Raw genomic sequence first — 15,981 nt, forward strand, 5'->3', positions numbered from 1 at the left:
TTCAGGCTGTAACAACAAAATGTGGTTAAAGTCCAGGGACGTGAATACTTTCTGAAGGCACTGTAGACAGTGGCAGTAAACGGTTGACACTCACACGTCGATGAGGTCCGGCTTGAGCACAGATGGCACGGCAGTCTCCAAGTCATACAGGCTGATCTGAGAGCCATAGCATGTGACCTCCACCAACCTAGAATCACAAGTGCAGACACACTAAACAATGATGCAATCGGAATTATTTCCTTATCAAAATTCTCCCCTGTAATACAAGACAGGATTGGGGTCAATTGATTTCAATTCAGGAAATACTGCATTGTCAATTCCAAATCAAGACATAAAATAGTCTTGCCACTTTTCAAAAATTCACTTGGAATAATTAAATCAAGTGTAGGTGGTCAGTCAGGCAAATGCATAATTTCATTTTGGCCAAAAGCTTTTTATCCCTTTCTCTTTCACATATTGGAGGCCACCAAAGGGGTAGACACTAGGAACCAAAACGAAGTTAGACACTGATGTTTGACAGCAGAGCAAGTGGGTCAAATTCATTTAGCCAATTCAGGAAGTAAACTGAAATATCAATGGAAGTGATAAAGAAGCAGTGTGGCACACTAACCGCTCCACCACCGCTAGCGCATCGTTGAAGCGTGCGGCGAAAACGTCCCCAATGAAATACCCAGCCAGCCTCCCAACAGCCTGAAGTAGGGAGCTGAGGTCCCTGAGAGCGCAGTGCAGCCTCCGACAATCATTCTCTGCTGTAATGTTCAGTCTCCGACCTGCCACAAATAAAGAGTAGAGATTAGGATAAGCACATGCTCAATTTCATGAAATAACCTTTCAATTTTTTTTTTTTTACAGTCCATTACATGCATTGCATGCTTTTCAGAAGACTCTTTCAGTACTGAAAATGTCTTTCCGTGCATTTTTACAGCACTTTTGGTAAAATTAAAGGCAAACAACCCCTAGCCCCTGCCACCTGAGAGAACTGATTAAGGTGTTAGAAAAATGGCCCAGCCTATGAGAGCTACTATCATATCACTTAGAACTATCCTATTCCTTAAAATCTACACCTGTAACAATGACATAGGCAGTGAAAGTTATTTCTGGATACCACGATTGGGATTTTCCCCTGCAGATGTGTAAAGTTATTTAGGTACATCACCCGTTCATGAAAATGGTTCGCTCCTACAGACAGTGAGTCACGTGGCTTGCTATATAAAGCAGGCAGACAGGCATCGAGGTATTTAGTTACTGTTTGATTTAACATTAAAATGGGCAAAACTAGTGACCTAAGCGACTTGGAGCGTGGTATGATCGTCTGTGCCAGGCGCACCAGTTCCAGTATCTCAGAAATGTCCGGCCTCCTAGGCCAGAAATGGCCGGCCTCACACACACACGTGTAGGGTTTACTGAGAATGGTGGGACAAAAAAAAAAAAAAAAAAAAAAAAAAAAAAGTCAGCGGTAGTCCTCTGGGCAAAAACAGCTTATTGATGAGAGGTCGAAGGAAAATGGCAAGAATCATGCAAGCTAACAGGCTGGCCACAAACAGGCAAATAATGCACAGTACAATAGTGCTGTGCAGATTGGCATCTTAGAACACAAACTTGTCGGTCCTCATCACAGATGGGCTATTGTAGTAGACGTCCACACCGGGTTACAATCCTATCAGTTAAAAACAAGAAGCAGCAGCTCCAGTTCGGCACGCGATCACCAACACTGGACAATTGAGGAGTGGAAAAACATTGCTTGGTCTGACGAATCCTGGTTCCTGATGGCAGAGTCAGGATTTGGAGTAAGCAGCATGAGTCCATGGCCCCACCCTGCCTGGTGTCAACTGTACAGGCGGGCGGCGGTGGTGTTAATGTTTTATTAACGTTGATTTAAATCAGGGGAGCCCAATTGAGATCAGGCTCTCATTTTCAATAGTCCCCTGAGACCATAAAGCAAAACACAATAATGTGTGGGGAATGCTTTCACGGCACACGTTAGGTCCCTTCATACCAATTGAGCAATGTTTGAACGCAACACCTTGAAGAATCCATGCCCCGAAGAATTCAGGCTCTTCTGGAGGCAAAGGGGGTCCGACCCATCACTCAATGGCCAATGAGTGTATATCCATTGTTTTTGTAAAATTGCCCAAGCTCAGTACATTTAATTGGGAATCATTGATGGAGGGCAATATTCAAACCCGGTCTCTGATTATGAAGAACTTTTTAGTCAGGAATGAGAATGGACCACTTAACACCACTCGAAAAGCCCTTCTAGCAAATTATTCTGGTGTGTCTTTGGCAATCAGTCTGAAAACCTAGTCTCACGTTTCCTTATCTCCAAAATCACATCGTTGTCACACCTCCCTTGAAACACTTCTTGGTGCATCTCCATTCGTTAGGCTGCTGGCTAACGTTATGCTTTTCTACCAGGAATTTATTTTTACATAATAATAATAAAAGATTCCACATTATTTCATTTTTGTAAGATCCAAAAAAACTGAAGCAGTGGGAGAACATATTCAAGTAAGTAAATACATTTTTAAAATGTAAAAAAAATGTATTATTACCTAGCTGGCTACAGTAGGCGCCGTTGTAGGCTAACTCAACTAAGCTGCTAGCTAAGTAAATTAAATGTATCAGCTAGCTAACTTCCTATTAGCTAGTCTTCTTGATGTAATTCGCTGTAAATTAAAAACAGTCTCCAAATGCATTTGTAAATAACAGTCATGAAAAGGGGTGAAATTGCAGCTCCAGCTGTCAGTAAAAGGAGAACGTAGGCTACTGCACAGGGCAGGTAATTTTGTGGGAGGGCTTTATGAAAAGATTCTCTAGTTCCAGTCCCTAGAGAGTAAAACTTTGAGGACAAAGAGATAACATAATATTCAGTGCCATCTAATTTGAGTATAATAAAGCCTGTGTCTTTGTGATGTTTTCAGTCTTCAGATATGGAAACCAAAGCCTGCTTGCAAATGAAGACAGCACTCCTAATGAATGTCATGGGTTATATAGTGCTTTCAGAAAGTATTCATACCCATTGACTTATTCCACATTTCGTTGCATTACAGCCCAAATTCAAAATGGTTTAAATATTTGTTTTATCCTCACCCATCTACACACAAAACCCCATAATAAAAAGTGAAAACATGTTTTTAGAAATATTTGCAAGTTTATAGAAATAAATACATATAATTTACATAAGTACGGGTATATTTGAACACCCGAGGCAACACCTTAGAATTACCTTTGGCAGTGATTACAGCTGTGAGTCTGTCTGGGTAAGTGTCTAAGAGCTTTGGACACTTGATTTGCACAATATTTGAAAAAAATTCTCCAAGCTCTGTCAAGTTGGTTGTTGATCATTCCTAAACAGCCATGATCAAGTCTTGCCATAGATTTTCAAGTAGATTTATTTTTTTATCACAAAAAACCTCCCTAGTCCTTGCCAATGACAAGCATATCCATAACATGAGGCAGTCGCCACCATGCTTGAAAATATGAAGAGTGGTACTCAGTGATGTGCTGGATTTGTCCCAAATGTAACATTTTGAATTCAGGACATACATTTTTTTTTTGCAGTTTTACTTGTGTCTTCCTTTTCACTGTATTGTGGAGTAAATAGAAAGTCGTTGATCCATCCTCAGTTCTCTCCTATTACAGTCATTAAATTATTTTAAAGTCACGATTGGCCTCATGTTGAAAACCCTGCACTGTTGCCTTCCTCACTCCTAATGTTTTGTACACAGTGTATTTGGGCTTGTCATAAAGAGGTTGAATACTGAGACTCAAGACATTTCAGCTTTTAATTTGTAATCAATTTATAACATTTTCTAAAAACAATTCCACTTTGACATTATGGGGTATTGTGTGCGGTCCAGTGACACAAAATCTCAATTTAATCCATTTTAAATTCAGGCTGTGAAACAAAATATGGAAAAAGTCAAGGGGTACACAGTACACAGTTAAACATCACACAATGTATAAACCTAAACCTAACCAGCAGGCCAACCCTGCTGGATGGAGGTCTGCTGGGTGTGGAGGGTTCTGTTTCAGCCCAGCAATTAAAACCTGATTCAACTTAAACGTCAAGTGTGCTACTGCTGTACTGGAATAGTAGTGTGCTCACCCAGTAGATCAGGGATCAGTGGGGCAAGGTTGGCCACCACTGGTATCGAGTTAATTTTGTTTACTTGAAATAACGCTTTAGTAATAATAGCCCACTTGTTACAACGCAATTATCTACTGTTGTTAAGACTTAAGATCTCTAATCTTTACATAGGAGTTAGCTTATTTATACATTTTGCAGTGATTAAGTGTTTTGATTCTTTATAATACTTAAAAATGTTATTTGTTAAACTAGTAATAACAAAATAAACTAGTGTCAATGTTGATTAATCACAATTCTGTAATGAAGAGGGGAAGGGTTTTGGCTTTAATGTGTCTGTCTGTATTCTCAAATGAACATTTCCTTTTTGTTTATTTGTAAGAGCAATATTTTTTTTTTCACTCAGTATGAGATACAGTACAAGTCAAAAGTATGGACACCTACTCATTCAATGGTTTTTCTTTATTTTTACTATTTTCTTCATTGTAGAAACAAATAAAATAATTTGATTCTTCAAAGTAACCACCATTTTGCATTGACAGCTTTGCACACACTTGGCATTCTCTCAACCAGCTTAATGGGGTAGTCACCTGGAATGCATTTCAATTAACAGGTGTGCCTTGTTAAAAGTTCATTAGTAGAATTGCTTTTCTTCTAAATGCGTTTGAGCCAATCAGTTGTGTTGTGACAAGGTAGGTGTGGTGTAGCGGAGATAGCCCTATTTGTTAAAAGAACAAGTACATATTATGGCAAGAACAACACAAATAAGCAAAGAGAAACAACAGTCCATCATTACTTTAAGACATGAAGGTCAGTCAATATGGGACACATCAAGAACTTTGAAAGTTTCTTCAAGTGCAGTTGCAAAGACCAAGCGCTATGATGAAACTGGCTCTCATGAGGACCGCCACAGGAAAGGAAGACCCTGAGTTACCTCTGCTGCAGAGAAGTTCAATAGAGTTAACTGCACCTCAGATTGCATCCCAAAAAAATGCTTCAGAGTTCAAGTAACAGACACATCAACTGTTCAGAGGAGACTGCGTGAATCAGGCCTTCATGGTCGAATTGCTGCAAAGAAACCACTACGAAAGGACATCAATCAGAAGAGACTTGCTTGGGACCAAAAACACAAGCAATGAACATTAGACCAGTGGAAATCTGCCCTTTGGTCTGATGAGTCCATATTTGAGATTTTTGGTTCCAACCGCCGTGTCTTTGTGAGACGCAAAGTAGGTGAACGGCTGATCTACCGCATGTGTAGTTCCCACCATGAAGCATGGAGGTGGTGTGATGGTGCTTTGCTGGTGACACGGTCTGTGATTTACTTAGAATTCAACGCAAACTTAATCAGCATTCTGCAGTGATACGCCATCCCATCTGGTTTGCGCTTAGTAGAACTAACATTTGATTTTCAACAGGACAATGACCCAACACACCTCCAGGCTGTTTAAGGGCTATTTGACCAAGAAAGAGAGTGATGGAATGCTGCATCAGATGACCTGGCCTCCACAATCACCCCAACCCCAAGCCAATTGAGATGGTTTGGGATGAGTTGGACTGCAGAGTGAAGGAAAAACAGCAAACAAGTGATCAGCATCTCCTTCAAGACTGTTGGAAAAGCATTCCTCGTGAAGCTGGTTGAGAGAATGCCAAAAGTATGCAAAGCTGTCATCAAGGCAAAGGGTGGCTACTTTGAAGAATCAGAAATATATTTTGATTTGTTTAACCCTTTTTTGGTTACTACATGATTCCATATGTGTGATTTCATAGTTTTGATTTCTTCACTATTATTCAACAATGTAGAAAATAGTAAACAATTAAGAAAAACCCTTAAATGAGTAGGTGTCTCCAAACTTTTGAATGGCACTATATTATGTGAAACCATTTCGCAGCTGATCATATGGCATGCATCGGCAATGCAAATAACATTTGATGTCACATGGGCCGAATACAAGGGGTGTAGCAATGCTTGCTTACGAGCAATGTTCCAAAGTAAAATAACCTTTTTTCGGGCACTGAGCAGATTTTAGATCTTGGGAGCTGATTTTTTTGCGTGTAACTTATGTATACACTGAGGCTGTACACTTAGTTTTAGACAGTATCCAATAGGCTATTGTAGAAACTTGAGCATAATAGCGACAACAGCGACAATACCAACAAAACAAGCGGTGCAAATCCCATAAAATGTTCACATGGAAAAACTCAAACTCAGCGTTCATTTTCAGAAAACTTAACATGTCTAAATATTTGTATGAACATAAGATTCAACAACTGAGACATAAACTTAAGTTCAGACATATGACTACCAGAATTGGAATAATGTGTCCCTGAACAAAGGGGGGGGGGGGACAAAATCAAAAGTAACAGTCTGTATCTGGTGTGGCCACCAGCTGCATTAAGTACTGCTGTGCATCACCTCCGAATCTGGACTGCAGATTTGCCAGTTCTTGCTGTGAGATGTTACCCCACTCTTCTACCAAGGCACCTGCATGTTCCCGGACATTACACTTTTGTTTTTAAGTCCTGGATATCAAACCCCTTAATATTACTGTTGGACATTTCTCAGGGGAATGGCCATAGCCCTCACCCTCCGATCCAACAGGTCCCAGACATGCTCAATGGGATTGAGATCCGGGCTCTTCGCCAGCCATGGCAGAACACTGACATTCCTGTCTTGCAGGAAATCACGCACAGAATGAGCAGTATGGCTGGCCCTACATTGTCATGCTGGAGTGTCATGTCAGGATGAGCCTGCAGGAAGGGTACCACATGAGGGAGGAGGATGTGTTCCTTGTAACGCACAGCGCTGAGATTGCCTGCAAGCCCAGTCTGATGATGCTGTGACACACCGCCCCGACCATGACGGACCCTCCACCTCGATCCCGCTCCAGAGTACAGGCCTTGGTGTAACCCTCATTCCTTCGACAATAAACGCAAATCCGACCATCACCCCCCAGTGAGAAAAAAATGCGACACGTTCATGAAGAGCACTTCTTGCCAGTCCTGTCTGGTCCAGCGATGGTGGGTTTCTGCCCATTGGCAACATTGTTGCCGGTGATGTCTGGTGAGGACCTACCTTACAACAGGCCTACAAGCGCTCAGTCCAGCCCCTCTCAGCCTATTGCGGACAGTCTGAGCACTGATGGAGGGATAGTGCGTTCCTGGTGTAACTCGGGCAGTTGTTGCCATCCTGTACCTGTCCCGCAGGTGTGATGTTTGGATGTACCGATCCTGTGCAGGTGTTGTTACACATGGTCTGCCACTGCGAGGACGATCAGCTGTCCGTCCTGTCTTCCTGTAGCGTCATCTTAGGCATCTCACAGTACGGAAGCCAGTCTCACATAGAAGTCAGTTCTATTTGTGACGCAGATCGCATCGTAAGTCCTGCCTCTCCCATTTCCTCATTGGTTTACCCATGTGGGTGACCGAAAGACAAACGAGGTTGGTGGCGGTAATGTACGTAATTTATGAAAGTTGCCAATAGCAATATAAAGTCCAGAGAAGAAAAAGCATGGAAGGAGGAGAGAAGATTAGAAACGATTCGGATGATCGGTTTATGTGTGGATTAATTGTCGGAGTAGAGGACCTTGTTATTTTACCTGAAATGCACAACTCAATGTTTATATCCCAGGACAAATTATCTAGCAACAGCAAGCTAGCTAAATGGGACAAATTAGCTAGCAAGTGCAAGCTAGCTAGCTAAATTGCCATAAAAGTTTAATGCTTTTCAACCTGTCCCCAAATGTATGTAATTGGTTCAGAGTGTATGATTTTTTAAACCTGTGTGTCGTGAGGGAGGACAAAATAACTGTATGCACGATAGCGCACGCGCACAGCCGGTTTGGGTTCCGTGTCAGTTTTCATAGCGGTGACCTTAATTTCCTACCGTCTGTAAGCTGTTAGTATCTTAACAACCGTTCCACAGATGCATGTTCATTAATTGATTATGGTTCATTGAACAAGCATGGGAAAGTGTTAAACCCTTTACAATGAAGATCTGTTAAGTTATTTGGATTTTTACGAATTATCTTTGAAAAACAGGGTCCGGATAAAGGGGTGCTTTTGTTTTTACTGAGTTTAGATTTTGATTTCGGTGATATAGCCTATAGTGACCTTTATGAGACTTTTAAAAACGTTTTTCATTAATTCATGATTTTTTTGTTGGTCTGTAACATGGACCAAATGGGTGACTGTAAATTACATTGTGTTTTATGATACAAGACACCACTTTACAAAATAAAATGTATTATTATTACCATACAGAGAATTAGACAATGTAGGCTTCTCTTCTGCCTACTGGTTTATCTGCATATTCAAGCCTGTCAAAATACAACACCGCCCCTTTAATTAAGGCATAAGTTTAACTGACTGGCTTTTCAAAGATGGCTTGAAATGTAGCCTACACGTTTTGTGATCTTGTTGGAAGCAGTAACCCGCCATTGTTGACCTATACGTATCTATGACTGGGCTAATAAATCGCTAACTAGCAAAGAATATAAACAAATGTGCACATGCACGGATCTGAAAAACGCATTCACTCGAGGGTGATTTAAAGTCCGTGCTACCCTCGCCAATAGAATTATACTCCGCTGCGCTCTGGCTCTGCCTACAACAAAACCCCAGACTCAATCTTGCAAAGTTTAATATTTTTTTGTTTGTTGCATTGAAAAGGGGGTGATATAATGTTGACTTTATCACACAAAAAAACGTTGATTTATATAGTGCCAACTAATGGAGCGAACTCAGTAACGTTCAATCTCCTGCGTCTCTGCGCAGCATTGACCTAAAGGAAGAAAGAGGCTGCGCACGCACACAGTTTAGAGGGAACATTGCCCTTCCCAACAACGCAGAGTTAAACAAATTATAATTAAAAGAAAAATCATAACACAAGGAATAAAATACAACAAGAATGGAGCCATATACAGGGAGTACCAGTACCAGATCAATCTACAGGGGTATGCTGTAATTGAGGTAGATACAGTACATTAGGAAAGTATTCAGACACCTTGACTTTGTCCACATTGTTACATTAGATTAATTCCAAAATGTATACAATTATTTGTTTCCCTCATCAGCCTACGCACAATACCCCATAATGAAAAAGTGACAACAGGTTCGTATATTTTTTTTGTGCATATTTCTGAAAATAAAAAATCTTATTTACATAAGTATTCAGACACTGCTATGAGACCCGAAATTGAGCTCAGATGCATCCTGTTTTCATTGATCATCTTTGAGATGTTTCTACAACTTGTGGTAAATTCAATTGATTGGACATTATTTGGAAAGGTAAACAGGGCGGCAGGTAGCCTAGTGGTTAGAGCATTGGGCCAGTAACCGAAAGGTTGCTGAATCAAAACTGAGCTGACAAGGTAAAACAAAAATCTGTCGTCCTGCCCCTGTACAAGGCCACTGTTCCCGGTAGGACATTGTTGAGAATAAGAATTTGTTCTTAACTGATTTGTTAGTTAAATAAGAGGTAAAAAAGAACCACCTGTGTATATGAGTGTACAACACTTCAAATCACTCAGACGCAGGCAGTGCATGTCTGAGCAAAAACAATCCATGAGGTCGAAGCAATTGTCCGTGGAGCTCTGAGACAGGATTGTGTCGTGAGCTCAGAGCTGGCGAAGGGTACCAAAAATGTCTGCAGCATTGATGCATCATCATTATTTTTGTGGATGATGCACACTGCCTGCCCTAAAGGACACCAGATGTTGCAAGAAGGCCAAGAAGATAAATCAGGGACTCCAACCATGCCCTGTTCTCAACACTTCAATCACTCAGATGTGGGCAGTGCAGGAGCATCATGGCAAAAACTGGACGACTGGCCAATAGTTTCTACTCTCAGACCATCAGGCTGCTGAATAGATACACCCCCTATACACCCCCCTCCCCTGTTGTTAATGAAATCTGTAATCACAACATGTTTCAAGCTGACCAACACTGTACAGCAGGTGAGCAAAAACTTGGTTATGAAGAGTTGTTTATGAAATTTTAAATATTGAAATGACCAGCATATTAGACCTATTCTCCCTTCTTGCTGCAGCTTTAGCACAATCTCGAAATAAGAGAAATCCTGTGAAAACCAGCATGCTGCAAACCTTCTAAAATGTTTTGTCACCAGTGCTGGTTTTGTTGACATTTTTGTTCCTCACAAACTGTTGCTCCTATGACACAAGTCTGTTCAGCACCTTTGGATCTCCGCCCAAGCAAGGAATTTGATTGGTTTGACGTGTTGCGAAGCGTAACTGATTTACATTGTGTTCCGACCCCTCTTTAGAAGATTTTTTGTCATGGAATTTTCTCCGGCTTCCCGTTAGAGGAGCCCGGTTCGCAACTAGGCTACTGAAAACCTAACCCTGGGACAAAGTTGTATTTTTCAGCGGGGCAATAACATAGTCACACCAGCATGACTTTCCAGGAGGTGTTGAATGTTCCTGATTAGTCAAGTCTCCGCCCGCACCTAAATCTGCTTTAAAATATTGCGGTCTATCAATGATTACCAACCAAATTTACTGTGCTTAAACAATTTTGACAAAAACAATGGATATAGAGTATGTTGCACAAAGTTGGTAGAATCTTATTCAAAATTATTCACAGCTTTAATGGCTGCCAAAGGTGCTTCCACCAAGTATTAAAGTATCATTTAGCATTTTTTATAACCAAATCTAAATTTGTCATGTAAATGGCATGTTATAGAATGGTCCAGAAATGTTTTTTTGTTGTTGCAATTTCATTTCTTTTTGAGCAACCAGTGAACCACTTCATCCTCATTGTGCAGTTTGGGGATCAAAGGCTCCAAAAATACCCAAATATGTCCTTTTAGAAACAAAAAAAAAGCCCTCAGTATAGTTAAGCAGGACTTTACATGTTGTATACATTAAATTTTTGCATTCCAAACTTTATCCGCAACGTTGTATTGCATTTAGTTGTGACACCTCTCCGTCCATTTTAGCAGCAGAGAGATGGAACAGATGGATAGGAAAAACAGTCCGAGTCAAGTTCAGAATGAAACAATTTCATGTGTACAACATCTAAAGACCTGCACAGTATACTCAGAACTTTTCCATTTATAAAATGATGTAGTTGGGTGTTTTTAGAGCATTTTGTATGTTTTTTTTGAAACACCTGGGTCTAGACACTTATTTTTGAGAAACATTCTCCAACCAGCGAATCACTTCGTCATCCTTGTTGTATATGCATTTTAATAAAATCACATGCTCGTAAACAGGTGAAACGCTTACAGGCCCTTCCCAACAATGCAGAGGGGGAAAAAAAAAAACTTTGCGCCCCCCATACTACACTGGATGAGGAATTGATTCACTGGTTGGGCAGGTTTCTCAAAAACAAGGGAAATCTCAAAAAAGTCAGCAGTCTTCTATAATATGCCAATTACAATTAAAAAAATAAGATTTGGTTGTAAAAAAGGCAAGCTTCTCATTTAACTCTTTTATTATATTATTAATTAGTAGCATTTCTGTAATGTACTCTCACTTTTCAAATGTGGAGTTGGTTGTGTAGATCATTTATATTTAATTATTTTTAAGGCAGCAACATGAAGACTGAAAGGGGCGTGTAAGACTTTCACTACGCACTGTACCAGACACCACCACCCACATCGACGGGGCTGCAGAGGAGACGGTCTGCAGTTTAAAGTTCCTTGATGGATCTAACATACTGTGTATTACTACTAAATGTACTACATAAGATTTAGAGGGGACTGTATAGTAAAAAATAATGTAGTGGGCTAAAAATAACACCATACTAGGCTCACCCGTTCTGAGAACGCATCATATAATGAAGGGGTTCCCAAACGTTTTCACTTGGGGGGGGCCCTGCCAGCATTGGGTTACATCCTGTGCCTCCCCCCCTGCACACACACACGCCTATTTTTATGGGCACAAGCACTGTTCATGACAAACTGTTCACACCCCTCTTGTTAGTGGAGAGAATTTTGCACCTTTAAAGCTTATTTCCTGCAATTCCATACACTTTGCAATTTGTAGTGTATTAATGTGATATTTGAGTGACAAAAAAGTACAACATCTCTGGGCTAAAATGCCCCCCCCCCCCCCAATTTTTCTTTTTATTTTTTAGCTGATATATATATATATATATATATATATATATATATATATATACATACACACACATACAAACACAAACAGTTGAAGTCGGAAGTTTACAAACACATTGGCCAAATACATTTAAACTAAGTTTATGACAATTCCTGACATGTAATCCTGGTAAAAGTTCCCCGTCTTAGGTCAGTTAAGATCACAACTATTATAAGAATGTGACGTGTCAGAATAAGTAGAGTGAATTATTTATTTCAGCTTTTATTTCTTTCATCACATTTCCAGTGGGTCAGAAGTTTACATACACTCAATTTGTATTTGGTAGCATTGCTAAATTGTTTAACTTGGGTCAAACGTTTCAGGTAGCCTTCAACAAGCTTCCCACAAGAAGTTGGGTGAATTTTAGCCCATTCCCCATGACAGAGCTGGTGTAACTGAGTCAGGTTTGTAGGCCTCCTTGCTCACACATGCTTTTTCAGTTTTGCCCACAAATGTTCTATTGGATTGGGCTCAGGGCTTTGTGATGGACAACAAAGTCAAGGTAGTGGAGTGGCCTTAAGCCATTTTGCCACAACTTTTGAAGTATGCATGGGGTCAATATCCATTTGGAAGACCCATTAGCAACAAAGCTTCAACTTCCTGACTGATGTCTGGAGATGTTGCTTCAATATTTTCACAATTTTCCTTCTCATGATGCCATCTATTTTGTGAAGTGCACCAGTCCCTCCTGCAACAAAGCACCCCCACAATATGATGCTACCACCCCCGTGCTTCACAGTTGGGATGGTTTTCTTCGGCTTGCAAGCCTCCCCCTTTTTCCTCCAAACATAACAATGGTCATTATGGCCAAACAGTTCTATTTTTGTTTCATCAGACCAGAGGACATTTCTCCAAAAAGTACCATCATTGTCCCCATGTGCAGTTGCAAACCGTAGTCTGGCTTTTTATGGCGGTTTGGAGCAGTGGCTCCTTCCTTGCTGAGCGGCCTTTCAGGTTATGTCGATATAGGACTCCTTTTTAAAGTATAGATACTTTTGTACCCGTTTCCTCCAGCATATTCACACGGTCTTTTGCTGTTGTTCTGGGATTGATTTACACTTTTCTCAGTACGTTCATCTCCAGGAGACAGAACGCGTCTCCTTCCTGAGCGGTATGACAGCTGCGTGGTTCCATGGTGTTTACACTTGCGTAATATTGTTTGTACAGATGAACGTGGTACCTTCAGGCGTTTGGAAATTGCTCCCAAGGATGAACCAGACTTGTGGAGGTCTACAATTTTATTCTGGGGTCTTGGCTAATTTCTTTTGATTTTCCCATGATGTCAAGCAAAGAGGCACTGAGTTTGAGGGTAGGCCTTGAAATACATCCACAGGTACACCTCCAATTGACTCAGAAGCTTCTAAAGCTATGACATCAATTTCTGGAATTTTCCAGGCTGTTTAAAGGCAGTCAACTTAGTGTATGTAAACTTCTGACCCACTGGACAGTGAATTATAAGTGAAATAATCTGTCTAAACAATTTTTGGAAAAATTACTTGCACAAGGTAGATGTCCTAACCGACTAGCAAAAACTATAGTTCGTTAACAAGAAATTTGTGGAGTGATTGAAAAACGAGTTAATGACACCAACTTAAGTATGTAAACTTCAGACTTCAACTGTATATGTATTTTTTCCCCACTTTTTTTCTCCTTCACTTTATTTCAATGGACCGTTAACACCCCTCTGTATTCTGTGCATATGATGAATAAAATGTTGTCTCATGCAAAAATGTTCACTCACTTGTTCCTGAAGTGACGATGAACTGCTGCAAACCCAGGTACACATCCAAGTCCTCTTGAAGGACAGGGAACTGAGAGAGAGAGAGAGAGAGAGAGAGAGAGAGAGAGAGAGAGAGAGAGAGAGAGAGAGAGAGAGAAATGGTCCAGGAGTCAGGGGTTTAAGAAATAGTTAACTCCAAAATCAATGTTTGTCAGGCGTTTTGTCTTGAAGACAACATCATGTTGTCATAAGCACATCACATTAAACTATTGCAGGGTGAAAGGTGATACATGAACCAGACAAAAAAGACCTGCACATTCAATGTGCATAATACCACCTTTAAAATCATCCACATTTGATTAATTAGGCGCAGTTCAGTGTGTTGACCTTTTTTGGGATTTTCCAGGAATAAAAACAAACACACAAGGAGAACACTCACCAACGTGGCGAAGGCATGGGACGGCAGCAGCTCCATCACCTTGACAACAACCTCCAGACTCTGCCGCAAGTACCGTTGCCATTCAGTCTGTTGCTATGGTAAGCACAAAGAGTTTAACTATTGATACAGTTTGAGGAAAAACAAGCAGTCTGTATGTGTATACACGGTTGTAATATATGTGATAATGGGGACATCAAAATGTTCCTTTAACACACTAGGCAATAAAGGTGCAGACAAATATAATTCTCAGCACTACTGACGGAAGCAGTGCGAGAAGTAAAGCCTCTTACATCATCATCCAGGGTCTCGTCATCCAGCTCCTCCAACTGGGCTTGGTTATATCGGAACTGGATTCGGTTGAGAACCTCTCTTAATAGCAGCACTAAAGCGTCCTTATACCTGTAGGACCGCACAAGAGGCCAGATTAGCAGCCAATAGAAGAAGCAGCTAGTAACTAAAGACAGAACCATATTAAAACATTAAAGCAACTCTGGCCCTCAAGGGTTACTGGGTGTGCAGGCTTTCGTTTAAGCCCTTCAGTAAGAGACTCCACTAATAATATCCCAGACTGGATGCTATGGTTAGGTGATTACTTGAATCAGGTGTGTTGATCAAGTGATGTGCTGGGAGAAGTCTGTACAACCAGTAGCTCTCCAAGATCAAAGTTGAAGAACCTTGCATTACAGACACTGATCCATAAAATGTTTCACGCATCAGAAGGCATTATTGATAGTACATCCAAATTCCGTTGCTTGATATACAAGTAGAACCAGAACAACACTGAAAGGTGAAATTACATCCATTCAGTTGTACCTGTTCAGCACACCGTCTCGGTCAGCCAGCCTACTTTTGATTTTAGTGGTTAAATAATCCAAGAAGATACTCCAGATGTCCAAACATGCAAAATAGCCTTCGTGGGTGGGCTAGAACGATAGAGCAGAAGAGCAGTTATTTTCTCTACAGTACATGACAGAGGTTTCTGATTACTCAACAGTCAACTCTGCAGCAGGCCAAGATGGCTTCCATAATAATATTACCTAGAGTTTTTATTTTTCTCTAATCTTTCCCCAACTGCGGTATACGATACTGTAGTACGCGCATACTTCCATAGGATATTTTAGTGTCAGCAGCCCCTGTGAGCAGCGTAAAGGCAAATGTAGAAAGTAAACAAAATGGCTGAAAGGATGTGCTACCTGATTGAAAGTGTACTTGAAAAGTAGGGCTAAAAACTCCACCACAGGAAACTGAGCGTTGGACTCGATCCGCCGAAGGTGAACGCTGACGAACAGGCGCAGAAAGTCAGTGAACTTCTCTACATAACTGCAGACAGAGGGAGAGAGTGCCACATATATCTTTGCATTAGTCAAACTGATATATTGGTTGACTGATATTGGCCTGTTTTGGGCTTTTAAAGATGATACTTGCCTTTACAATGGATGGAGAAAAAGGTTTTGTATAATTTCAGATAGTAGTTGTGTACATCATCAGATGTGGGCCATTCCATGACTAGAATGCCTTTTTGTCCCTCAGATATGTGTACATTTTCCTAAAACACTCAATTTAAAATTGGATCACCTGCTCTAAATAAACCATGCTCAAAATGTTCATAAAAAAA

The 15,981-nt window shown here is 40.7% G+C and overlaps 1 protein-coding gene across 1 annotated transcript in view; it reads right to left on the reverse strand.

Annotated features, from left to right (window-relative positions):
• The window catches only part of xpo6 (exportin 6), a 75,705-nt gene that overhangs the window by 17,501 nt on the left and 42,223 nt on the right, over positions 1–15,981 (reverse strand). Inside the window, exons 8-14 of the mRNA XM_064988924.1 lie at positions 15,560–15,686; positions 15,180–15,289; positions 14,657–14,765; positions 14,367–14,459; positions 13,949–14,018; positions 611–770; positions 95–187 (exon numbers count right to left, since the gene is read on the reverse strand). Of these exons, the coding sequence (XP_064844996.1) occupies positions 95–187; positions 611–770; positions 13,949–14,018; positions 14,367–14,459; positions 14,657–14,765; positions 15,180–15,289; positions 15,560–15,686 (762 nt within the window). The remainder of the gene's footprint in view (positions 1–94; positions 188–610; positions 771–13,948; positions 14,019–14,366; positions 14,460–14,656; positions 14,766–15,179; positions 15,290–15,559; positions 15,687–15,981) is intronic.

The sequence above is a fragment of the Oncorhynchus masou genome, chromosome 15 (genome assembly GCF_036934945.1).
Source record: "Oncorhynchus masou masou isolate Uvic2021 chromosome 15, UVic_Omas_1.1, whole genome shotgun sequence".
NCBI lineage: Eukaryota > Metazoa > Chordata > Actinopteri > Salmoniformes > Salmonidae > Oncorhynchus > Oncorhynchus masou.